This window comes from Diabrotica undecimpunctata, chromosome 9, assembly GCF_040954645.1.
Source record: "Diabrotica undecimpunctata isolate CICGRU chromosome 9, icDiaUnde3, whole genome shotgun sequence".
NCBI classification, from domain to species: Eukaryota; Metazoa; Arthropoda; class Insecta; order Coleoptera; family Chrysomelidae; genus Diabrotica; species Diabrotica undecimpunctata.
The window spans coordinates 127,923,294-127,950,102 of NC_092811.1; the positions used below are offsets into that span (position 1 = coordinate 127,923,294).

The window sequence follows — 26,809 nt, forward strand, 5'->3', positions numbered from 1 at the left end:
CGTAAATAATGTAAAACCTGAAAACTGGGAAAAGGCAGTAAATCACACTATTAAAGAAGAGGAAAAAATGTGGAAGCTGGACAATATTACTGATAAAATGGTCGAGCCAGTTATTATAAATCTTGGTTCTGAAAGTTCATCTTCTGAATCTGATTTGGATTTGTAACAAGTAGCTGTAAGTTTTATATTAATATTTTTATTCATCTATTTAACATACCTTAGACGGTTTTAAAAACTCTTTTTCTCTTTTGTAATTTTTAAAAATTAAAAAAAATGTGAATTTTTTAAAACCCTTTTTAATGTAGGCCAGTCAGTTCTAATATAGTGTGTGATAAAAGAGGTCACTTTTGTTTACATACACATAACAGTTTATAACACTGAAATAATTCATTTATTTTTTACAATTATTCAAAGTAATTTTTCAATTAATCTTGAGCACGCCCATGGAGTGGTCGGAGGTACTAGTTAAAATTATGCTAATTACTCTCTTGTTCATAAAAATAAACTATAGTGAAAACGAATCCCATATTTCTTGCAATTTTTCCTTCAATTCGTTGATGGACCTGGCAGGATATTTTCTTAAAGCCTTTTTCATTTTGCGTACAAAGTCTATCGGGGACAAGTCGGGACTGTTAGAAACCCATTCCAGAAGTGGTATGCCTTGGTCTTAAACTCTTTTTTAAGGTATGACAAGCTGCGCCGTCCTGTTGGCAGACAAAATCTTTCGCTCATGTTAAACGATGTTCCATAATCGGTAAAAGAGATTCTTTTAAAATATTCAAATATTGGTCTGTGTTAATCCTATCGATGAAATGTAACTTTCACACACCTTTAGACGACATGCTGCCCCAGATCATGACAGATGCAGGAAATTTGACTTTTATCTTCAGGCAGTCGGGATAGAAAGCTTTATTTTTCCTGCGAATGCCGCGACTCCCACTGTCTCCAACACACACTTCAATCGGGACTCATCACTCCATTGTATTGAATTCTATTGCGACTGAGTAAAATCTTTATGCTCTTTTGACCATCTTAGTCTATTTTTCTTTTGTTGTAATGTTAAAAGTAACTTTTCGTTAGCCTAAAATAAACTGAAATTTATTAAAAACAATTCTTACTAATTTTTTCAACTATAAAACTTACTTTTTAAGTACCAAATCCTAATTTGTGGGCCTCTCGGCGACATGTTGATCTAGAAACGTGTCTTCCAATAACGTCACTCCATAAAACGCCTAACTCCATAGAATTTTCTCGTCGATTTTTCACTATAATTCGTCTTAATGCCCTTCGATCTGCTTAGGTTATTTTACTTTTTCGTACATTTCTAGGTTTTGTGACGACCGAACCTGTAGTTTTGTATCTTCTGACTAATTTCTTACAATATAACGTGACAATTAAGGATTTCTGAATTGGATTTTCCAGAATTAAAAAATCTAATAATGATTGAACAAATTTTCTCATTGATAATTTTACCTCGACTTATTGTAAATCAACAAACGGCAAAAAGCTTTACAATATTACAAAATACGAGGAATGTTTTTTAAGTAAGTACCGTTTTGCGATTCCGCCGCCGCAGCGCTACGGTCGGCGTTCCGCGCATGAGCGCTGGTTACCTACATCTCTTGTCTACGCACTGACGCCATTACAGTCTGATTCTTCATTGTATACTTGTTTACTCCAGTGTTTAAGATGCCTCCAACAATCGTGAGTCACGCTGATTGTGAAGTACGGGCTGTTATACGATTTCTTAGTACTAAAGGCGTAAAACCGATCGATATTCATCGTGAGATCGTTGAAGTTTACGGACAAAACATTATGAGTGATGGAATGGTAAGGAAATGGGTGAGAGCATTTAAAGATGGCCACACAAATGTGCATGATGAAGAACGGAGTGAGCGTCCTTCGGTCGTTAATGAAAATTTGGTGCAGAAGTGGACGAAAAGGTGAGAGAAAACAGACGCTTTACAATTTCATCATTGTCCGACTGCTTTCCTCAGTATTCTCGTAGTGTTTTGTATCGCATTGTTACCGAGAACTTGAATTACCGGAAATTGTGTTCACGTTGGGTTCCAAAAATGTTGACCGATTTGCACAAAACCCAACGTTTAGGCAGTGCATTGACTTTCCTTGAGCAGTACCACAGTGAAGGTGAAGATTTTTTAGACCAAATTGTTACTGGTGACGAAACGTGGGTGGCCTCCGTCACACCAGAATCGAAACAATAATCCATGGAATGGCGACATTCATCATCACCCAAAAGAGTGAAGTTTAAGCAAACAATTTCTGCCCGGAAAATCATGTGCACAGTTTTTTGGGACAGAAAAGGAATATTGCTAGTGGAGTTTCTGCCTCGTAATGAGACACACAATGCAACGTCTTATTGTGAGACATTGAAAAATCTGGGTCGTGCAATCCAGAACAAAAGACGTGGCAAGTTGAGTAAGGGTATCGTTTTGCTGCATGACAATGCCCGTCCACATGTGGCTAATCAGACCAAAGATCTCATCAAATCATTTAAATAGGAAACTCTAGATCATCCTCCATACAGCCCTGATCTGGCGCCCAGCGACTACCATTTGTTCCAGCACTTGAACAAACACCTGGGCGGTCAGCGTCTTCAAGACGATAACGAAGTCAAAACATTTGTGATGCAGTGGTTAACAAGTTAGGCGGCAGAATTTTATCAGGAGGGTATTCAAAAACTGGTGCCACGTTATGACAAGTGCCTCAATATTCACGGAAATTATGTAGAAAAGTAGATTAAGGTACAGGCTTTCATGTAAAAATAAAATTATTGCTATATCTTTGCACGTCTTTTTTTAATTCCAAAACGGTACTTACTTAAAAAACACGCCTTGTATATTTGACATTAACTGACAATATTATTGTTTTGATGTCATTTTTCCATAGCTACCCCTGGATTTAACTTAATTATGAAAAAATCAACGTATGTTGACATAAGTGAATGCATAGCCAGTGTTTAGTGATTTTTTAATTGTTGAAAATAGTTAAAAACCATAAGGGTAATGTTTTTAATAAATATTAATAAAAATGTCATATTAATTAATATGGAAACTTATAAAAACATGCAGAGTATAATTTGTTTATGGTAATCGACTTAAACTGCAAATTCCATAGGTGGGCCAACTGATATGGAAAGGGGCTCGTAGTCTAAAATCATCAGTTCGTGAATTAGAGAGAAATGTTTATTACAATTTTTTTTTTATTTTGACTAAGACAATACTTAAAATTAAATTAAATGTTGACACTGCGTGCCGTCTACTTCTGCGTGACGGTAACCAAGGCATGCACCACAGCAATATTTCTGGGAGAATGAGTATTATTCAGTATTTTCTGGTCTATTTATGTATGCTTTAGATTTAAGATAACCTCAAAAATAAAAAATCAATAGGGCTAAATCAGGAGGTTTTGGTGGCAACTCTAAACTTCCTCGCCTAGCTATCCATCTATTGGGGAAAACAGTATTTAAATAATCACGCACAATAATCGCATAATGGGTGCTGCGCCATCCTGTTGAAGTCATATCAAATTACTAGGCATATCTCGATTTTGTTCATCTGGATATAGCGCGGCGATTGCAGCAATAATATCATTTTGAAACATTTTTAAATAGTTTTTCACAGTCAACGTGTCTAGAAGATTTTTTCTATCAATATTATTAAAAAAATGAATTTAAATATTGCTAAAATCAGTTTTCAAAAATATATCTATTTTTTGCTTATAAACAATTAGAAAACATCTTTTTAACCATTGTCTGCAAAAAAAATTTTCATACTTGAAGAGCATGTATTTTTTACAAATTTAAAAAGTTGTCCTGAGACAATTTGGTACAAAGTTAGTCCGTTTTTTTTTAATTGACGGCAGCTTTATTTATAACAATTAAATTTGAAAGGACATATTTAAAATTCTTGATGTGACAAATTCGGAAAAGATTACACTTTAACGATTGTCCACAAAGCTTTAAAACGTCGTCAAAATCGGCCGACTTTTAAACTTGCGGGAGCGATGACGGGAGAATAGAAATGGACTCAAGCCGAGCCGAGCTTTCGACTAGCTTGAGCGCGGCTCGATATTTCAAGCCCATTGTTATTATACAATTAACAACGTATTTACCGATGTAATATATTATCCTTATTTAAAGTAAAAGAGAAAACGTAAAAAATGTCTACTATAGACATTTTTGACGGAAAGAAACTGGTCGTTCTCCCTTAATGCACATTGAACTACACGTTTTGTAATGAAGTATACACAATTAATGAACTAATATTGATAACACATCATTTTACAACTCTTACCTTAATTGTTGACTTAGTTATCAGTCGAAAATGGCTTATCACGTCCATATCCACTTGTCGGGATATTTGTTAGGGATATAACACATCATCTTCCCTATTTTTCGTCATTTTAACAGCATATAGTTGATTAGTTTGTTGGTGTCATCTATTATATTTGTAGAGATAGTGAAATGTCGTATTTCTTAGCGTTTTCTTTCCTAATGGGTATTGTAAGTATTTCAAAGATCTTTTAATGGATGCAGATAATAAAACGATTTAAATTTTTTGTCAGGAAGATAAATATAGTCAAAAACTTGAACGAATACCGCTTTGGAATTATATTCTGTTTCTACTTTATTACTGATGGACCATATCTTTTACAAAATCTTTATGTATAATATTTTACTGTTCTGTTATGTCAATCAGCGTTGCTCAACAAGTTTTCGTTTTAATATTTTATTGGAATAGTACAAAATATCTCGTATTTATACAGTGAATTTATTAACGAACATGTTTTAATGATTTTTGTTTAATTTCTTACTGAAAATAAAATAAAAAAATTAAATAATTTACTTTTAAAACTGACATGGAATTATATGTTAAAGCAACAACTGTTTGAGGTCCACTGATCACCGCCTAATTCCAAATCGGCCTTCTAACATGGTTTTGACTATATACAAGAAGAGTCGTGCTAATGATCCTCAAGAAATATCGTTTTACGTCTAACATTATTTAGAGTATTTTTCGTATTAATACATGTGTTTTGTTTTAAAGCTATTTTCTTGTGGCAACTTAATGAAATTACTATTTTAAATGGGAATTACAAATTAAGTTTAAAATAAGTTTATTGACGTTTCAATTTCCACTTCGGAAATCGTTCTCAAAATACAAACAATAATAAATTAAACAAATTTTGTTTTTTGTTACTTGTTGATAAATTCTTCCAATAATTTAATTTTATCTGACTCATTCATATTGACAATTCAGACATACAGTGTGTAAAAGCCAAATGGAATAAATTCATTATTTAGGTTACTGTACATATTTATAAAAAATCCCGAAACACGTCAAATTTAAATTATAACTTGACATTCTTTAACGTGAAAATGCCACCCCTACCTTCAACCCCCTTAGAATGACAGGTACAACCCCCAATTTTTAAAATAGGAAGTATAGGCTTGTGATATATCGTTTGAAAGGTCTTTCAAATAAAACTGTCTTCTAACATTATTTAACATACCAGGCGTGATCGACCTAATCGCAAGCGTTATTCGTTCTTTTAAGTCATTTAAATCAGAAGGTTTAGTTTTGTACACATGGCTCTTCACATATCCCCATAAAAAGAAATCTAATAATGTAAGATCAGGTGATCGCGCTGGCCATTCAATCGATCCTCGCCTCCCTATCCACCGATTGGGAAATATTGTATCGAGGTACTGCCGGACATTAAGTTGGTAATGTGATGGTGTTCCATCCTGCTGAAACCATATCGTATTCGCTGGAACTTGAGGGTTTCCTGGATCAGGATATAAATTTGCCAACGTTGGAATGACATCATTTTGAAGTAGTGCCAAATAATTGTTGCCATTCAAGTTGCCCTCAATGAAAAAGGGACCAATGATATTGTTTCCTACAATCCCTGTTCAAACATTAACCTTTTGAGGGTATTGAGTGTGTTCTTCTCTCATCCAGTGAGGATTTTCCGTGGCCCAGTAGTGGCAATTTTGCCGATTAGCATGACCGTTAAGTGAAAAAGTACACTCATCAGAAAACATAACGTCTTCTAATTGGATAATATTGTTATCCAACATGTCCATCATTTGCTCACAAAAAAAGTTCTCCTATCAAAATCGTCTTCCATGAGCTCCTGAGTAGGTATCATCTTATAGGGATGCAATTTATTTTATGCATTTCCGTTAATCTAACCATTTTTCAGAATTGAATTGAACGAACTTTTTACTTAAATTAAAATACTGACAACTTAAATAAAACAATTTACTAATGCGTGTTAAAATAACGTTGCCACGGAAATTCTTTAAAGTTTTTTAATGGTTACCATCTAAAAACCACATTGCTATGGTTTTTGTTCACTTTCTCATTATCAAGACCTAAACGGGAAATAAGTTTTGAGTATATTTTAGCGAATTTCGGTAACCACATGAATTTAATTTATTTTATCTTAATTAATCTTAACAAACTTGAAAGCGACAACATTTTTGAATGGAGAATGAAAAGACCTTTCAAACGACATATCACAAGCCTATACTTCCTATTTTAAAAATTGGTGGTTGTACCTGTCATTTCGTGACGTGTTTCGGGATTTTTCATAAATATGTACAGTAACCTAAATAATGAATTTATTCCATTTGGCTTTTACACACTGTATATTATACATTTGAAAGTAGACGACTTTAAAATAATATTGCCAATATTAGACCAGGGTCGATATTTTTTGAAACCAAAAAAAAATTATAGTAGAATGAAACCTATTGGAAAAGGAAGCAAATAAGCTAAAAATGGAAGAAAAAATAAATTCCACTCCATCCGAGGTAGGGAAGTGAGAGGGGGTGAGTTTTTAAGGGTAAAAATCGGTTTATCGTGATTTTCGGCGAAACTACAAGTGCTATGCACAAAAATTAAATCGCAAAGTTGTAGGTAACAAAAAGATCTACAAGTTTTGTATTTACACTTTTTTCACATAACCTCAAAATTTTTGTGGAAAATTCAAAAAACTAAGTTTTTCTTTTTTTATTTTTATCTTTTACAAAAAAATTTTTTTTGTACGAAATTTAGTGAAAACTTGCCTTAGTATATACCAAACACACTATAATTTTTTGGAATTGAAAAATTTATTTTTTTACTTGATATTGATTTAATATCGAAAAAGCACCCTAATTTTCAATCGAAAATTCACGCGTCAAAATATCAGCTTTTTTTTAAAAAGTCGGTGGGCTTTTTGTTTGTTGAAATCTCTACTTTCCGATTGTGTAAAAAAAATATACATTACTATGGCAATTTTTTTCAAAAAACGCAAAATACAAAAAAAACTCAAATCGGAAAAATTGTTTTTTCATCATTATGTACAATTTTGAGATATTTCTTATAATTAATACTGTAATTAGTCATGTAGCTTAAGATTTCATGATACATTGATAAACAAAAAAATTATAAATCCACAAAACATTAAGATTGCAAAAAGACATGTGAAAATAGCTGCTAAAAATATTCAAGATATGATTTAAAGGGAATTTCATCAAAAAAATGTGACTGCTATACGATTTTTTTTTACAATTAAAAAGCTGGTTTATTAATGCTTAATTACATTTTTGTCATGGGCAATCTTACAATCTATATATTTATGATGTATATATTTATCATAATATTTTTTAGGGCATTAATTTTTGCCTCTTTGATGGCATTCCTTCGTCGCCTTCTGATTCTAGAAGATCTTCGAAATCTTCAAGACCATCACCATCTTCATCTCCAATATTGTTTCCAGTCTGCGTTACTTCCTCATCCACAATTTCATCAGAAGCATTATCATTAATTTCTTCGTAGGCTTTTTCCTTCACATTAGAGCATTTTTCTGAGCCGTGACAACTTGAACATAAATTTGTGCATTTCAAACCATGTTTTCGGCAACCAAATTTTAAATTGTTACATCCAGTTTCACAGCTGCAGCAAATAGTTTTGAGCAGTATTTCCGGGATCAATTCCTTTTCTGTAAATTTGGGCATAATGCCTCGTTGATGTTGTTTCCAGCCCCAATCTGTTGCTGTCAGTTCGTTGCCCAGCCATGTTTGAAGCTGATAATATGCCCTGTAACAATGTTGTTCTGCTGCACCTTCTGTGGGTGGGAGATTTGCCAATACGAAAGATGATTTGATTGTTGCCAATTGATATTTTTGAAATCGTAATTGATTCAGCGTTAGCTTATCATTTTTGCACTTATAAATAGATTTGATTCATTGTAATCCCCTTTTTGCGATATCTTGTTTATTTGCATCTTCTTCATAAAAAATGTTAGCCAAACTTGACAAATTTTTAGCGTCTAATAAAGAATTTACGATAGTTTTGCAATAAATAAGTATGTACGCATTTAATTAAAAGAAAATTCTACAACTTTCTTATAATATTGTAGATGTCTTATCAAATATAAACTTTATGAACTTAATTGTTTGTTAATTATAGTAGAATATTTTAATTTATAATTTTTTTATTTGTCAATATACCATGAAATCGTACGCAACATGAGTAATTACAGTGTTAATTTTAATCTCATTTCTTTAATCTCATACAGTGTTAATTCAAATATCTCAAAATTGTACATAATGATGAAAAAAAAAAAATTTCGATTTCGAGTTTTCTTCGTTTTTTGAGAACATTTCCCATAGTAATGTATATATTTTTTTACGCTATCGGAAAGTAGAGATTTCAACAAACAAAAAGCCCCGACTTTTTTAAAAAAGCTGATATTTTGACGCGTGAATTTTCGGTTAAAAATTAGGGCTCTTTTTCGATATTAAATATCAGGTAAAAAAATAAATTTTTCAATTCCAAAAAATTACAGTGTTTGGTACATACTAAGGCAAGTTTTCACCAAATTTCGTAAAAAAATTTTTTGTAGAAGATAAAAATAAAAAATCAAAAACTTAGTTTTTTAATTTTCCAAAAAACTTTTGAGGTTATGTGAAAAAAGTTTAAATACAAAAGTTGTAGATTTTTTTGTTAGCTACAACTTTGCCATTTAGCTTTTTTTCATAGCACTTGTAGTTTCGCCGAAAATCGCGATAAACCGATTTTTACCCTTAAAAACTCCCCCCTCTCACTTCCCTACCTCGGATGGAGTGGAATTTATTATTTTTTTTTTTTTTTCATTTTTAGCATATTTTCTTTCTTTTCCAATAGGTTTCATTCTCCTAGCGCAAGCGGTAGGATGCTTGCCTCGCATGCCGGCGGTCCGGAGTTCGAATCCTACCGCCGGCTAGAATAACTAGACATTTTTAAAAAATGTCTATAGGCCCCAGGTCGACTCAGCCTGAATAAAAATGAGTACCTTGGGTAAAACCAGGGGTAATAATAGGCGGTTGAAGCGTAGCACTGGCCATGTTACCTTCTTTGTATACCCTAGGCCCTAGATATAGCAGACTACCCTGTTATACTCCCAAAGCCGCGAGCGGTATAAAACGGGAGACTATTATTATAATTTTTTTTTACTTTTTACCTTTTTTAAAGGCTTCGACACTGGTCTATATGCTGAGTTGCGTTCCTGGGACAATTTTATTATAAGATAGTTTATTCGATTACATGAAATCAACTTTAACTTGAGAATATCCGTCAGAAAAATCATAGCATGTTATTTGTTTTTAAAAAGACAACCACATGCAATGATGACAGTAAATTCTACTGTTAGTGTTCCATAGTAACTCATGATGAAAAAAACCAAGAAAAAAACTTCATAATACTATCCCGACATGGTAAATATTTGGTCTTGCATTTAGTTTACTCTCAATAAACACCAAACTCTGATTTTATATGTAAGAAGTATGTTATTTAAAAACATAAAAATGATGTATCCTCGATATGTTACTGACATACTAATAGTGTTATTTTCCTTTTATTAACTTCCTCTTTTAATATGGGTAACCAGATCCTACTACATTCTGCCGAGGAATTTGCTACACAATTGGTCTCATTTAGCACAATTAGAGTCGCTTCTTTGATTTTTCTCTTTTTACCATCTGTTTCTTTTAGGACTATACTTGAATCGTTCCGATGAACCTTATGTTCATTTTTCCATGCGTGTTTACGTATTTTTACTTTGCAAATACAAAAAATATAATACCGACCCGGCCTTTTATTTTACTTTGTGTAAGTATTTCAATGAGTTGAATACCATAATCTCCTGTATTGTTTCATCGCAGAATTGATAAACTTTGGTGTTTTTGCGATACTAACATTCCAGTATGCCACTGATGTTCGGTTAAAAATACTTTCATAAACACTGTCTTATTTTAGCCTTATTTTTATCTTAACGGAATTTTAGTTTCCAAGGTTTTGATGTTGTTTGTCCGAATTCCGGAAAATTGACTATGTAAACAACATTCTTTATCGATTTTTTTAGTATGTACGGATGCTGGTGCATACTTACATTTAACATAATGCAACCTGTGTTCCAATTTTTCAAATTTGTTATGGATTCTGAGCGTGATAATTCCTTTCAAGTTAAAATACTTTTTAAATCGTAGGCTTCCACGGCCAGAGTCAGAATTATAGTTTATTCGTCTTCCGGGTTTGGACCGTGTCATTTGTGAGTGACCCAAAAGTGGGTTCATCTCTGAGATGAACCCACTTTTGGGTCACTCACAAATGACACGGTCCAAACCCGGAAGACGAATAAACTATAAAATACTTTTTTTTCGTGACGGAAAAAGATTGGACACTTTTATCTCTGTTGACAAGTAACATTACTTTTTATGAAATAACTTTTTTCCCCGGGAATTTTTCTTTACATTTTTTTGTTGCATTGTGATTGTAAAGTATATTTCATACACAGACGCACTATACGTGAAGTCAAATCTTAACTGTCTTTTTCCTTTTATTCCGATATACTCTGTACGAGTACTAGCAACCAATTCGTTAAGGATTTTTGCTTAGTTGAGGAGATATGTTGTGGAATGCAATTTTAGATTCCCCATGTCTCTAATAACATCCTTATCAACGTCTGTTTTGCCTTGCAATTCTTAGAAGGCATAGATTAAAGCAAAAAACTGAATTTGGTTTTGAAAATTAGTTTACGGATTTTAATATCGGATGTCGCTATTTGCGTTCAAACGAAGCCATGTTAGAGTTGCTTCCTAAGACAGAAGAGATTTATTTTCACGTTCAGAGCGACTGTGAATAGCCGTTCTGAAGAGCCCTTTTAGGGCCAAGTACGTATAACCGGATACACAGATGCACTATACGTGAAGTCAAATCTTAACTGTATTTTCCTTATATTTTACGAATTTGCATTAGGGATGAAAGCTTTGACTTAAAAGATTTGCTGTGCTCAGCAAATTATTAGAGAATTCTGCCAATATTTGACCCACTGTCGAAAGACAATACGATTTTAACTGATAAAGTATTTTACATTCATTTAAAAATATATACAATTAATAGTGGAAAAATAGAAGAAAATTATAAATTCTATTGATTCTCAAGTGTAGTGCTAGGTATTTACTGATAAAATAATAACAATAACACTCAACATTTTTCTTAATGAGAAAATGAAAACATATTACCTTACAGTGTAATCAAGAATTAGATCCATACTTATAATCACTGTCGTTCGTATCTTCATTTGGGTTAATTGCTTCGACGCAATTTTCACGCATCCAACATTCTTCTATTAACTTTTCACATTTCTGCACTTTTTTCCAAATTGCAAAAGTAGCAGACTTCAATGCCTTTCATTGAATGTGTTAACGTTTACATGGAGGAAAATTTCCATGTCTGTAAAGTTGGCATATCCATTTTATAGAGCCGAATTCAGACAAAGATTATAATTGATTGCTAATTGATTACGAAAAGCAAAAAAATTATTGCTGTATGTGTTTCCGAGAAACAGTAGATATGTTAACTTTACAATAAAGCTAACTTAGCCATAGCCGTATCTCGGCAAGAAATAGGCATAGAGTGCCCATCTTGGTGGCATATTTTATTACAAAAACTTCCCCATCATCCCCTAGCTCAAAACAAACCCCCGTAAAAACGGGATATCGTCCACAAAGTGAACCGCAATGAATTGATTGCTAATTTATTGCAGAAGTTTTATGCCAAGAAACAATTTATTGCTGCAACCGTTTCCGAGAAACAATGATTATGCTAACTTTATGGCAAAGCTAGCATAGCTATATCTATATCTCCGTACAGAAAAGGGTTACAGGTTTTTTAAAAAGCGTGAAATATACTGTAATCTATGTTCGTTATTATCTAAGTGGTAAAATATATTTATCCACACAAACTATAGGGAATCGTAGGTACACGTGTATTCAAACTCTTTTTCTTCCTTCTTGTATCTTGGCTTTAAAGCCTGTTTCTTCAGTATTAGACTAATAAATTGTTTAAATTATCGCACCATCTTTTTCTTGGTCTGCCAACACTTCTTCGTCCATTTGGTGGCTTATCTCGTGCTATTCCTACTGTCATATCCTCTGTCATTCTTCTAATGTGTTCGTTCCACTCCTGTTTCCGTTTTGTCACAAATCCATTTATGTCTTCTATATTGCATGCTCTTCTTATGTTTTCGCTTCTCTCCCTATCCAACAGACAGTTCCCTGATATTCGTCGGAGTATTTTCATCTGTTGTTTCTAGTAGTCGTCTCGTTTTGGATATGTCAGGTCTTGTCTCCGCCGTGTGTGTTAATATAGGTCTAATTGCTGCTTCATAGATTCTTGTTTTCGTGTCATGTCTTACGTGTTTGTTCTTCCTGATTGTGTCATTAAGAGATCCATTTTACTTGCTTTTAAGCTTTGTTGTCGTACTTCTTGAACATCTCCGTAACTAATTATATCTATTCCCAGTTATCTAAACCTTGCTTCCTGCTTTATTATTTTCCCATCAATTTCGATTTTACATCGTAGTGGGTATTTAGATGTTGTCATACATTTGTTTTTTTCTGCTAATATTATCATATTGTATTTCTTGGCTGTTGTATTGAAGATGTGTGCTAATCTTTGGAGCTCGTCTTCTGTCTCTGTGATTAATGCGGCGTCTTCTGCATAAAATAATATTTGGATTTCTTTGTTCCCCATTCTGTAACCATGACCTTTACGTACTACTTGTATTATTTCGTTCATTATTATATTAAAGAGAAGTGGGCTTAACGAGTCACCCTATCTGACTCCGCTTTGTACTAGTATACATTGTGTTACTTTTCCATTTATCTTTGAGTAAAGGAGCAGTAACAGTTCGAGCACAAAAACGACGATTTGGCGGAGGCGCCCCATGTTATTCTTATGGAGCGTAACCACTAAAATCCAAGGTCCATTCTGCTCATTTTTGGCTCTTTTCGAAGTGGAGGCGCGACCGCTTGTTGGATCGCGACGTATGAGGTGTCAAACAAGCGGGAAGGAAACGGGTAACACGTAGAGAGAAAAAACAAAGATGGCGGTATAGTCAAAACGGCACTATAACGTATCTCCGGGTCTATTGGTCCGATTGCAACGTATGAAGCGTTAAACGAAAGGTGAGAGAATAATGTATACATCAAGATGAAAACATGAAACAAAATCAATGCCAAAACGACACTATAATGTATTCGATTATGGAAGTAGATGTTTTCGATGGTTTGTATAATATTGATTGGTATGTTTCTTTTATACAGTAGGTGTAAGACGTCTTCGACTTGGATGCGATCGAAAGCCTTTGTCAGGTCTATAAAACATAGATATGCTGGTTTATTGTACTCGATGGCCTTTTCTGTGATTTGTCTTAGTACAATTACGGCGCCTACGCATGATCTTCAGGGTCTGAATCCTTGTTGTTCATCTGATAAAGTTTAGTTTATTGATTTTGTTGCTTAGGACTTTTGTGGTAAGCTTAAGTGCGTTGTTCAGTAGATTTATACCTCTATAATTGTTGGGATCTTCATTACCTCCTTTCTTGAACATTGGTATCATTATGCTATTTCTCCATGCGTCTGGTATTTTGCAGTGCAATATTAGGTTTTGTATAAGTTTTGTCATCTCTAAGGTTATACTTTCTCGTCCGTGTTTTAGAAGCTCGTTGGTTATTCCGTCTGGTTCTGGTGATTTTCAATTTTTGAGTGATCTTATGGCTATCTCTACTTCTTAAAAACTGATTTCTATTTCGTGTCCTAATTCAGGTACGTTATTGTGTTGATAATTATTTTCCTTTCCTTTAAACAGTTCCATCAGGTATCTTTCCTATTCGTTTGCTGGTATATTATTATATTCCTTCAATCATGCCATTTCCTTCCGTTGGTTTCTTGTGAATGTCCATATTTGTTTTTGTGTACCGTAGAAGTCGCTTCCCATCCTTTTTGTAAACTGTTCTTCGTATTCTTCTATAGGTGTCTCGGGATTCTGGAGTATTTGATGTTTTGTACTTGGTGTAGGCCTCTCGTTTCTCTTTACATTTCTCTTTTTCTCTGTATTCAAACTAAATCACCGTTATAAGATATTTATGATCAATTTTGTGCTTTTCAGGAAAAATTATGTATTTAGTAATAAAGACCAGTTCATACATGGTTTTTATTTAATTTATTGATGCAGTTTAAGGCGAACAATGCTTTTTATTGCTTCACCCTTTTCCAATACACAAAAATTATTGTAGCTTCATACTTTCATACTACAACACTCATTATTAACGCTTTTGATTAATATCTCGATTTTTCCAGAGGTGGGTTTTGCGTTAGGGGGATGATGGGTAGTTTTTGGGGATTGTTTAATATACTAATCAACAGTAATTAGCAATAAAATATGCCGCCAAGATGGGATGTAAAAATTCGCTACTTCGAGTAGGGACATATGGTTCCTGGTTAGTTATCCCAATACATCGGCATTACAAGCTTTCATAGACTATATCTATTGGACATTTGAACAGACAAATCGTCCAATACGAAATATATTTCATAAACTATAGTTTATTCCCAACGAAATGTGTAATAAATTAATATTTGTATAATTTATTTATATATTACTTAACATTATTTGTTTTGTTTTTTTTTTCAGGACAACAACCTAACATGGAACACAAACGACCCAGAGTTTACTCCGTGTTTCGAAAAAACCGTATTAGTATGGATACCGTGTATTTTCCTATGGTTCTTCGCCGGCTTAGAAGTCTTTTACATATGTAACAGTAAACGACGCAATATACCGTGGAATTGGTTAAATTTATCAAAATTAGCAATAACAGCAACTCTAATAGTTTTAACAATTAGTGATATAGTAACGTCATTCAAAACGGCAGGTTCCAGAGGCAGCACGGTGAATGATGTGGATATATACTCGCCGTTGATCAAAATACTGTCATTTGTAAGTATTTATTTTACATAGTTTGTTTTTTTCTGATACGAGAATTGTATTTTTAGTTTTGCGTATAGCCATAAAGACAAAAAATATATAGACTAAAGTACTTTATTGCTTTTCAAAATATGTTCCATCAATATCGATACATGTTTGAATGATCTTTGGGAACGTGAAGAAGTCGGTGGGACTTAGTTTGGGGCTATACGATGGATGGTTTAACAATTTGATGTTTTGAAGCTCAACTCTTGTCGTTTGGGCAGTGTGAATGGATATAGCCGCTTTTGATCGCAAAAGTAGGATATACTTTTGATGCAAAATGCCGACTTTATATGCGATTTTAAAATATAAATAGCTCGTTTTGAACGCTAATGAACGTGCCAGTTGATAGATCTTGTAAAACTTAGCCGAAAATCACAAAAAAAGCATAATTTGGAAAAAATGGATATAGCCCGTTTTGAAGGCAAGCTTCTCATTTGTGGCACAGGTATTTAAAGCAGTCACCTTGTTTATTTAAAACTTTAACAAACAGCTTCATCAATCTTAACTTTATGTGAAGGGGAGGCAAAAAACTAATTTTGTGTCAACTAATGCATCTCGCTGCACATTTTTTTGTCCTGGTACAAGTCTTTGACTGAGTGGCCATTCTTTTTTAATATAATGTAAATTTGCTGGACTGTCCCACTGGTACAAAAGACATGTGAGGAAGCCTTGTAACTGGCTACCTACATAAGAGGGTTGGAAATCTTTGGATTCCAAGCCTTACTTCAAAGGACTTGTGAATGGATGTATCTCCATAGGTTTAGTTCTTCAGTGACCGTTGAAGGATAAGGATTCTTAATATGAGCAAATATAGCTACAGAGAAATAAAAGAACCTTTGAGTTTATCGATTTATAATTAAATCTTTTAAGAGTAGAGAGGCTCAACACGGCCGTAGCTTACTATACAATATTAAAAATTCTTTCTTTATAACACGTAAAAGAAAACACCAGTATGAGAAAATGCCCGATTCCGGCGGAGAGAAATATTTAATACGTGAATTGAGAGTTTTTAAATACTCGATGTGTGAACTTGAACTGATAAATCACTACTTGATGTGATGCGTGAACGTGAAGATTACGCCCATTTTATTTAGGTGTGAAAAATATTTAAGAGGGTCAGACGCCAGTCAGTCGGGTGTCGCGAACAAACTTGATGAAGTGACTGTTCTAGTTATTCTACACTAAGAAAAGTCTTAAGAATTACATTTTTATTTTATATTTTAAAACAATATGTTCATTTCTGGAACAACATGGATACTTTGTGAGTCCAGACTGTTGACCCAAAAGAACGGATATTATTTTGAGGTCTCCACAGAGTTGCCCACAGTATTCGCTATACTTTATTTTATTTAGTAAGAGCTCAAGATCCTGCATTTCTTTGAGTTGCATGGAGTGAGCAACAGGAACCGAGACATAGGTATTACCATTGTGCAACAAGACAACCCTCAGACTTCTCTTAGAAGAACCAATAAATAACCGCCATGATGTGCAATCGTAATTGTCAGCTCCCAGTTTCATGACTACTTCAGGAATATTATTATAATACACCAGTGAACCCTTTTATTCCACGAACACTTTTTCACGATGCCTAGTGGTTCCTGGAGTCAACATATTTTTATTTTTCTAATTTAATTCTAAGATTTGTGCAGCATCCTTCGATAGACCGATCTAAGTCACTTAGTTCAGCTTGAATAAACTGTCGAGTTTGGTTTATATTTCGTCTTCATCAGTTTTTTCATTTGAACTTTCATCTGATGATTGCGGTTAGATGTTGTGAAGAAAATATGGAGGAATGGAGAATTCCTGGTCCATGAGGCAAGAGGTCGTTTAGCACACGATCAATTAGGATACTGAATTGTATGTTTATGTAATTTAGGAATGCCGAGGGTTTAAGAGTTACGTCTACCTTTTGTCCATTTTCTCAGTAGCTCGACAAACTGAAAGCACACTTTGTGTGGAGTTCAAAGTTTTTCCTGATCACCAAGCTTTACACTGAAGTAAAAATGATAAGCTTTCTTGATAAGTAACTCAATTTTTTTTGTTCTAGTAAAAATATCTTACGGGGTTTTTTAATTTTGTGAAAAATCTTGACGTGATGGACTCAAACCAAATTCACATTCAGAATCAACATATCCGTATTAGCTAAGGACACTTATCATATTCAAAGCACCAAAAATCGTGTCGACCTGTGTTTACCCTCAGAGTAAAATCACGTATCGGCACTATATAACTCTTGTTATTTGAGGAATGTTAAAACCCATGTCAAAATTTCAAGTAAATCGATGATGTTTTAAAGAATTCGGAGATAATATCACATGCTTAGGGTCAGGAACTGGACTATATCTGTATTTCCCTGCCATTAATTTACTTTAAAATCGAAAATTGCCACAATAGTTGTATCTTACATTCTAGATATCCCGCGTATGCAAGTTCTTCAGAGTTGTGCGGTAAAATTGTTCAAGATTTTAGTCACATAAAATACTGCTACGACTATAGTTTTGTAGTCATTGACTAATACACATTAAAAAATATGTTAAATCATGTCATTTAATGAATTATAATTACCAATAACAAATTTATCACTCAATAAATATCGGAAACCCCAAAAAGTGCTTGTTCATTTCGTCATTTCGTTTGTTAAATAACATTATTATAAACTTATTATATCGGTCACGCAGATCTTATTAACTAAGCCAAAATACCAAAGAGCTAATAGGTAAAAGAAGACAGCTGACTGAAAAATACGGCTCCAACTACACAACAATGAAGAAATTAAATAAAGATATCCACCGGTCAATCCGAAAACACGTAAGAGAAAACAATACAACAGAAATAACTAAAATAATTCAAGAAAACAAAAGTTTAAAAGTTTTGACAACAAAAATATGTACAAAATAAAAAACAAAGATGAAAACATTAACTTCCTATAGTGAAGCCATTCGGAGCAATATAAGATGCTAAATATTGTTTGAATGGCTTTTTGAAAAAAAAAGTCATTCAAAGTTTACCTTTATTGTCAATGAAATACATTAAGACGAAAAAGAGTTGTTTACTTTTATTGTCAATGATGTACGTTAAAAAAATCTGTATTCTGTAAATCTGTATAAAGCGTATTTTCAAGGATAACATAAACTATTGCTTCTGCAATTGGAAGAAGTCTGTCATTTTTGACTGCTTTAAATTGTCCAGTATTCTATCTATTATATTTTCTAAAGATGTGAAACAGTTTTATGCTTCTTCATTTGCGTTTTGTCTTTGGATAAAGTTTCTGACAACGTTTAAAACACTTTCCACATCTTGTCTATTAGGACCTATATTATTAGGTGCGAATGGTCAACTCCCTACAATAACACTTGTGAATCATAAATTGTAAATTTTCGAGTAATGGAGGCCATACACGTTAGGGTTTGCATGCACAGTTTTGCCATTAACTCTTCTGTTAAGCTTACGTGACGGTGTGTGCAGGACGCCTATGGTTCTTTGTGGGGTATATACCTACCAAACTACAATGGACGACAATGATATGATAGCTGTACTTGGCTTAAGACTTATTCTTCAATAAAGAAAAACAAGAGAGATCGCTTCGAGAAGTTTGTTGCGGGCGGCAGTTAATAAGGGTATTTATAGCCACGGCCGGGCCAAAAACGTAAAAAAACACGTTTTTTGATCTTATTTTTTCTCGTTATAACCAAATTTGTCTCGCTATAGAGGGTTATAGTTCAAAAGAAATTTCATGGGACATGTAATGTACCTCGTTATAAGCGAAACCTCGTAATAACCGTGTTCGTTATAGAGGGAGTATACTGTATAAACTTTTCTCAAAAATTATCAAAAAAAGACTGTACGCTAAATTAGACTTCTATCAGCCTAGAGGACATGAAATTCGGTTGGGCAGAGATAACCAGACATGTTAGCTCCCACTTCGAATAGGATCAGCCTCGGCAGCGTTTGGTAAATTAAACTATGTATTTAAATCTGATCTACTCATATGTCTCAAAAGGAAAATCTTTGACCAATGTGTGTTACCTGCACTCACTTATGGAACGGAAACAGTAACACTCACAAAAAAGGTAATAACAAATATTCGCGTGACTCAAAGGGCTATGGAGCGCCAGATATTGGGTGGCTCTCTTAGAGACCAAATCCCAAACAAAGAATTGCGTCGTAGAACAAAAACAACAGATATCATCGAAAAAACCGCGTCGCTAAAATGGAATTGGACATGACACGTCGCCACATTATCAAATAACTGATGGACAAAACGTATTTTATCTCAAGCAAAGAAAAGATCTAGATGATTAATTGAGGCGCACCTTGTATACTTGAATTTTGGGTGTTTTTTATCTATACCCTTATGACTGCCATCTATGCGGATTCCTCCCCTTGGACTGGCTGACCGCTAAAATCTCAATTCGAATTTCACTCGCTCTCATTGTAAATGGGAATTTTTCCACTATTTTTTCTCGAGAAGATCCAAGCTACCTTAACCTTCGACCCTCTCTCTCCCGGTTGCACAGAACTCACTTTTTAGAGGCATCTGACAACGTAAACAAACAATTGGATTATGTTTATCTCATCTCATCGTTCGAAGATTTTAAGACGCAAATTAAAAGTGTTTAATAGGAATTTATTAGATTTAAAGAGAAAAAATTAAAAAGAAAAATGCGATTGCTTTTACTCGAAATTACCAAAAATATGGCATCGTTTTATTTTTTTATATATAACTTATCACTTAACATCTACGTACAAATATTTAAATTTTATTTTAATTTGTTACAGGCACTTAGCGGAGTTTTTATTTTCTACAACCGAAAACACGGTTTACAAACGTCCGGACTGTTATTCTTGTTCTGGTTCTTTGTCGTTCTTTGTGCCATTCCTCAGTTCAGGACCGAAATCAGAAGAAGCCAAAGAGACGAGATATTGCCCGATTATTACTATTTTTACACCAGCTACCTGATATATTTTCCTCTGGTCGTTTTAATGTTTCTTCTTAACTGCTTCGCGGACAAAGCACCTTTGGAAAGGAAGTACCCACAATCGAAGGTGAGTTTTAATTTTGTTTGTAAGTTTTGTATGTTTTATAAGTTTTAGTTTAACAAAAAACCAAGATTAATTAGAAAAAATCCAATTTTATTAGCTGTTACGAAAATTGACCCCAACATTCAAGATTTAATTGACAAAATTCAGATCCAAAAACCACATTTACCGCATCAACCATAAATATCGCACTACATTTATTAGTGCTTACAGATATTTAATAATGTTTGTTTCTTCAATCAGGAAAGTTTCATTAGTAAAACTCAATTGTGTTTCTCTGCAAAAAGAACAACTTTATTATTAATTATACAATATTAAATTAAAATTACATTACCTGCAAAAAGAAACAACATTTGAAGCTTTTAATTAATATTAAAATAACGTCTCTTATGGTAGTAATAAAAATTAATAATGACAAGATTCATTGTCACTATCAAAAGCTAAAAAAGACTGAAAATGGCGTAAGAAACTACTAAAACCTAAATTACATAAATTAAAGAAAAGCAAGCAAAAAGAGTGTCCTGTTTTGCTGTACATAACTTTTATTCTCTATAAAATGATATGTGTTCGTTGGAGAATTAAATAACGTAACTCTGAATGAAATGCACAAATTTATTTAGATGTTAACAGTTTAGGGTATAAGACTATACTAACTTAAGAATTACAAACTATCCTAAAAACCTCTCATAGTTCTTGATAATATCGTAAACACCTCGAGATACTCAGCGTGGATGTTTATCATATTCTAAGTAGTCTGAATATTGAGATAAAACACACACACACAGTGGCGTGCTCGCCATAACACCTCCCTCCCGAAGATCGAAGCTGGGGTGTCCAAGAACGGCTTCTTTTGCAGCTTCGAAGTTTTGACTTGTAGTGAAGAGCCTCTCATACTCCGTACAGGGCAGGTAGGTCCACATGGAACAAAAAAACCAACCGGCAATAACTTATTCTACTTTTGTTGTTACGAGAAAGCCGTAGATGAAGTGTACCACAAGGTAATCGAATTATATATTGCAGTCATTATTGATTAAAATTCCTTTATAATATGGATAATTAAAGCTCATATCTACTACTTGTCGTGTTACACTTCAACTTCGTTTAGTTAATCGCATCATAAAATGGTTTTACATTATTAAAATGAAATTTTCGAAATGATATACATTTCTGTCATTCTCATCGTATAGATATAAAATATTCTTATTGTTAACGTCTAAGATTAGCTCATTAGAGTAGGAGAAATTATTTAAATTTAAGTTAGTTTTAATATTCTCAAATTCGGTATATTCATTTTGTTTTTGATGGACATGGTTTAATCGAATTCTTGGCAGAGCTTCTAATTTTAGTTTACTTACAATAGTATCGATTTTTTCAGTTACGTCAATAACATTATTACTTCGGACTTGATGTTCGTTTATATTATTTACACTAAGTATATTATGTTCCTGATCAGATTGAAACAGAAGGATTTCCTCGCGATTAGCAAATAAAGTATTTATACCAAAGTCAATAACACATTTATTCTTTTCTAAAAAATCATAACCAAGTATTTCATCAAAAGGAGAATTTATGTCAACTATATAGAATTTTTGAACAAACGAAAATAACTTAAAGTTTACGCTCTTTGACTTGAATTGGTTCGTTATTAATACCAAGTATTTCAAAATTTTCATGATTAAAGTGATAAGAGTCTAAAATTTTACCTGGTTTCAATATTGACATAGCTGCCCCTGAATCAAATAATAATTTTATATTCAAATTTTTAATATGCGCGTAAAGAAGCGGTTTATTTGCTACTTGGTAAACTGTAACGTTGTCAGCGGCACTTGCTCTAAAGAAATCCTGATCAACTTCGATTTCTATTTCTTTTTCTGAACTATCGTTGTCGCAATAGGTATTATGAACAACATTGTGAGATTGTGGTTTACGATAACATTTTTCTGCTTTATGTCCATATTTATGACAAACAGTGCACTTTGGAATGGTTAATTTAATTGGTGGATTTATCGATTGATTTGTTGAACCGGGATCAGAAAATGTTTTTTGCGTACCTGCAGTACTTGAAAAAATTTCATTGTCATTATTTATAATTAATTTAGAAAAATTGTCATTTGTTTGTTTGAAATATTGTTGGTTTTCATAATTATTTAAAATTTGATTAATTTGAAGTAACGAACTAGGATTTAAAGAGCGAAGCATTTGACACAAAGGTTCTTTTATGCCCGTAATAGCGGTCAGAATTGCAGTCTTACTGTGAAAATTATTTAAACATTTTTTCTCAACATTGTTCAAATTTGAATCATATTTGATAACTGTATTGATTCTTATTAATTGTTTTTCAATTCTATCAACGAAATTTGTAGGTTTTTCATTAGAACGTTGTTTAAAACGACATAACTCAAAATTTAGACACTGTAAATCCAAATTTTCACCAAACTGAGAAAGGAGAGCATTTTTTATCTCTTGCCATGTCGAAAATTCTTTCGAGCCAATGAAATCAAGAGCTTTTCCCTCTAACCTGCTTTTTACAATAAAAGGAAAAATTTGCAATTCCGCTGGGTCAAATTTTGCAAAAATGAAATCAACAGAATCTATAAAATAATGTAATTTTGAAGAGGGCCCATCAAAAACATTTATAAGCTTGATAGCTTTGTCACAATTAATATAATTATTAGAAGTGGTAGCGGAAATTATTGGCGTAGTTGCTGTTACGTCGTTAGTTGCCATTGTATTATCAAAAATAAATTAAACAATTAAAAAAAATGCAAATACTAGTTATGATAGCTTAAAAGTTTGAAAATTGCGAAACAGAGTAAATAAAAAAAATGAAAACAAATAAAAAATTAATATAATTCGACTAACCTCAAGTATTTCCGTGAGAACGTGGCTTTACACCGGAACTGGTCGAAAACGTTGCAGCGTCTCAGATCAAGTGGATTTACACTGGAACGGGTAGAGAACGGGTGAAGAACGTTGTACCTTCTGGATCAACTGGGTTTACACTGGAACTGGTCGAAATTCTAAACTGTATGTAGTCGGAATGGTAGCCGAGATGTTGTTGCTTCTTCTGTTGAAATGCTTCACCGTTTCCAGGGTCGAGTGGCTTTTCACTGAAGCTGGTAGAGAAGATTTCACGAAGTTGCTAATTGCGCCTCCCCAGAACTTCCGAATTACTTTGTGGCTTCACACAACAAGTGGCCTTACACTTGGAATTCTTCGAAGTTGCTTACGGGTTCATTCAGTTTTCCTTCCTCGTGGCCTTACACTCGGAACTCAAATACTAAGTCACTAATTCTCCAATTTTCCAATTAACGATAAAAATCGATTAAAAAAAAGGCTTTACTTTTTCTAATTGGAAATCCTACTGACTGCGCCACTTTTATTCTCTATAAAATGATATGTGTTCGTTGGAGAATTAAATAACGTAACTCTGAATGAAATGCACAAATTTATTTAGATGTTAACAGTTTAGGGTATAAGACTATACTAACTTAAGAATTACAAACTATCCTAAAAACCTCTCATAGTTCTTGATAATATCGTAAACATCTCGAGATACTCAGCGTGGATGTTTATCATCTTCTAAGTAGTCTGAATATTGAGATAAAACACACACACACACACACAGTGGCGTGCTCGCCATAACACATATATTTCATATATTCTGTGTTATTTTGTACAAATTCCACCTATCGACCAATTTTTGGTGACACGAATAACTTTTCATACAAATATGGTGGTAAACTTTCAAGAAAAGTTGGTCGCTCCTCTTCTAACATATCGTTTCTTTTAGAATCCATCACCAGAAGAAAGTGCCAGCTTCCTATCACGTCTACTCTTCGCATGGTTCGACCCGCTGGCTTGGAAAGGTTTCAAAAAACCTTTAGAAACCAAAGACCTATGGGATATCAATGTCGAAGACAGTTCGAGGGAGTTGGTACCCGTTTTTGAAAAATATTGGAGTCAAACTTTAAAGAAAGCCGAAAGGTAACTATAAAATTACAATAAAATTACATATTTCAATCTAAATAACACAAATTATTTCTAACTTTATTTCAGCGCTTCCCCCACACAAGTTGCCCATGCCAAATTTAAATCAGATGCGGCAAGCGTCGATTTCGTTAATAACAAGAAAAAGAAACAAGCCTCGATATTACCGCCACTGTTAAAATGTTTTGGACCTATCTATTTCTTTGGAGCGCTATTGAAGTTGATACAGGATCTACTGACTTTTGTGAGCCCCCAAATTTTAGGGTAAGTGTATTATTAAAGTATTTTTATGCAGTAACAAATATGTACTATACTTTCTTTTATGTTTTTAAGTTTTTTCAAAAACAAACAAAAAAATGATTGTCCCAAAAATATGGCGCAGTCGATTTTTCAATTCCGTGTAAAAGTCGTGCGTTTCAAATGAAGCAATGCACGAAAATGTACATAAAACTAAGTTTTTCCACGTTTTTTCTTTAATTATGTTTTACTGGTTTGCAATATCTGATACCTTTTTCATTTTTATCAGTTTTCGATTTTTTGTAGTTTTTATATAGTTTATATTCTCATTTTTTCAATTACTTTTGCAAAAACATTTTGCTCATAATAAATAAAAAATCGAGTGATCCACTTCTTTAGAACCACACTGACGCACAATTGTGTAAAGTACATGACGCATTATAGCGTCAAGTACAGCAAAAGCCAGTTAACTTGGCGACGGATTACGCAGAACGTCACTGAGAAATAAATTATGTTTACGCCCCATGATTCTCCTATTGGTTTACTATTTCTGATAAGTAGTTTCAGTGGCGTAACGGTATAGTTCAAAGAATTATTACACAATTAAAAAAGTAGTAATATTTTTTCGCAAGCTTTAATATATCATTACAAAGATGAAATTGTTATTATTTTTTTAGTCAATTTAAATAGAAAGCCACTGGTTTATAATATCTCTTTAATTTAACATACAAACACAATAATAATTATGACTGAATTTAAATAACAAATAAAACTACGTTGATATTGTCTTTCATATTAAATGGAGGGTATTGTATAAATAAATGTAACACAGTAATTATTTAATTTTGATATTTTGGTTTGATTATAACACTAAAACGAGTATCAAGTGTAGAAAAATAGTAACTAAAAATAATTTTCTAATGGTTAATCTTCTTCATCTTTATCATCAAAAGAAAACTCTGTACTGGAAGATTCGCTGTTAATATTTATAATAATAGGAGCTATTTCCATGGCGTTATCAACCACTATCTCGCTGTCCATGTATTCATCTTCCTTCTTAATGGCATGGTCACATCATTTTCTAAACTCATTTGCATTAATTTTATTGAACTCTTCCTCAGCCAGTTCTTGTAAGTCAGCTAATTTAAATGTAACGTTTTTCTGGCTTAAATTATTTTTGACTGTAGCCCATATAAGTTCAATCGGGTTTAGGTCAGGATGGTACGGAGGTGTACGCAAAGGAATATGGCCATGCTCGCGTAAAATTTCGTCGCACTTGTATTTTACATGACGGGGTTTATGATATTTAATGGTTTCCTATAATTCCGGTTTTAAAGCGAATATTTAGGTCATTAGGTATAAATGGAATATTTTTCTGTATTTACCATTCTATCATTAATTTTTTTTTTGAGTTTGATATAGGCGCCCGCTCTAACTGAATACTATGATAAGATGCGTTATCAAAAACTAGTACCGAGTTAGGTAAATTAGGTATTAAACGTTTTTGTAACCACTTTCCATAATTATGTGCATTCATTTCAGAGTGGAAATCCCCTGATTTTGTACCTGACTTGAAGATTAATAATCCATCCTTAATGAATCCCATGTCTCCACCGGCATGCACTATTATTAGTCGTTGACCTTTAGAAATTATAGAAAATAATCCCTTTGTTGATTCGTCAGTCCAGTTCTTCGAAAAAGTATGACCGCTGTGTAAGTAAGTCTCGTCAACATACACAATTGGCCTATTTTGAGTACGAAAATGTTTGATTTGCCTGAGATATTTTATACTCAAAGCTCGTATTTCACTTTTTTCTATAAGTAATTTTCGGTTGTTTTCGGTTCTCCTCCAACGAAATTGCATTTTGCGTAGAAGTCGCCTTAGAGATGTCTGTGAAATTGTGATATCCAAATCGTTATGAATGTTTTGTTTTAATTTTTTTACCGTAGCCCGACATTTGTCTGTTTTAAAAAATCGTAAATTATTCTGCGAATGTCTCTTATTCCGGCAAATCTATGATTGATCTCCTTACTCGTTTTTTGCCTGACTTGGCAAATTGGACTCTGTCGGTATTTGTCAAAGAACATTTTGCCTCTCTTGTTATCCTTTCGATTGTTCTGATGGAAATTCCTGTAAAAGTAACTATAGTGATTCATTTTATCTAGTATGT

The 26,809-nt window shown here is 33.3% G+C and overlaps 1 protein-coding gene across 12 annotated transcripts in view; it reads left to right on the top strand.

Moving 5' to 3' along the window:
- The window catches only part of MRP (Multidrug-Resistance like Protein 1), a 197,852-nt gene that overhangs the window by 27,828 nt on the left and 143,215 nt on the right, over window positions 1-26,809 (top strand). For all 12 annotated transcript variants that reach the window (XM_072545236.1, XM_072545239.1, XM_072545240.1 and 9 more), the window contains exons 3-6: window positions 15,033-15,338; window positions 20,151-20,417; window positions 24,205-24,398; window positions 24,471-24,665. In XM_072545236.1, coding sequence (XP_072401337.1) covers window positions 15,033-15,338; window positions 20,151-20,417; window positions 24,205-24,398; window positions 24,471-24,665 — 962 coding nt within the window. The remainder of the gene's footprint in view (window positions 1-15,032; window positions 15,339-20,150; window positions 20,418-24,204; window positions 24,399-24,470; window positions 24,666-26,809) is intronic.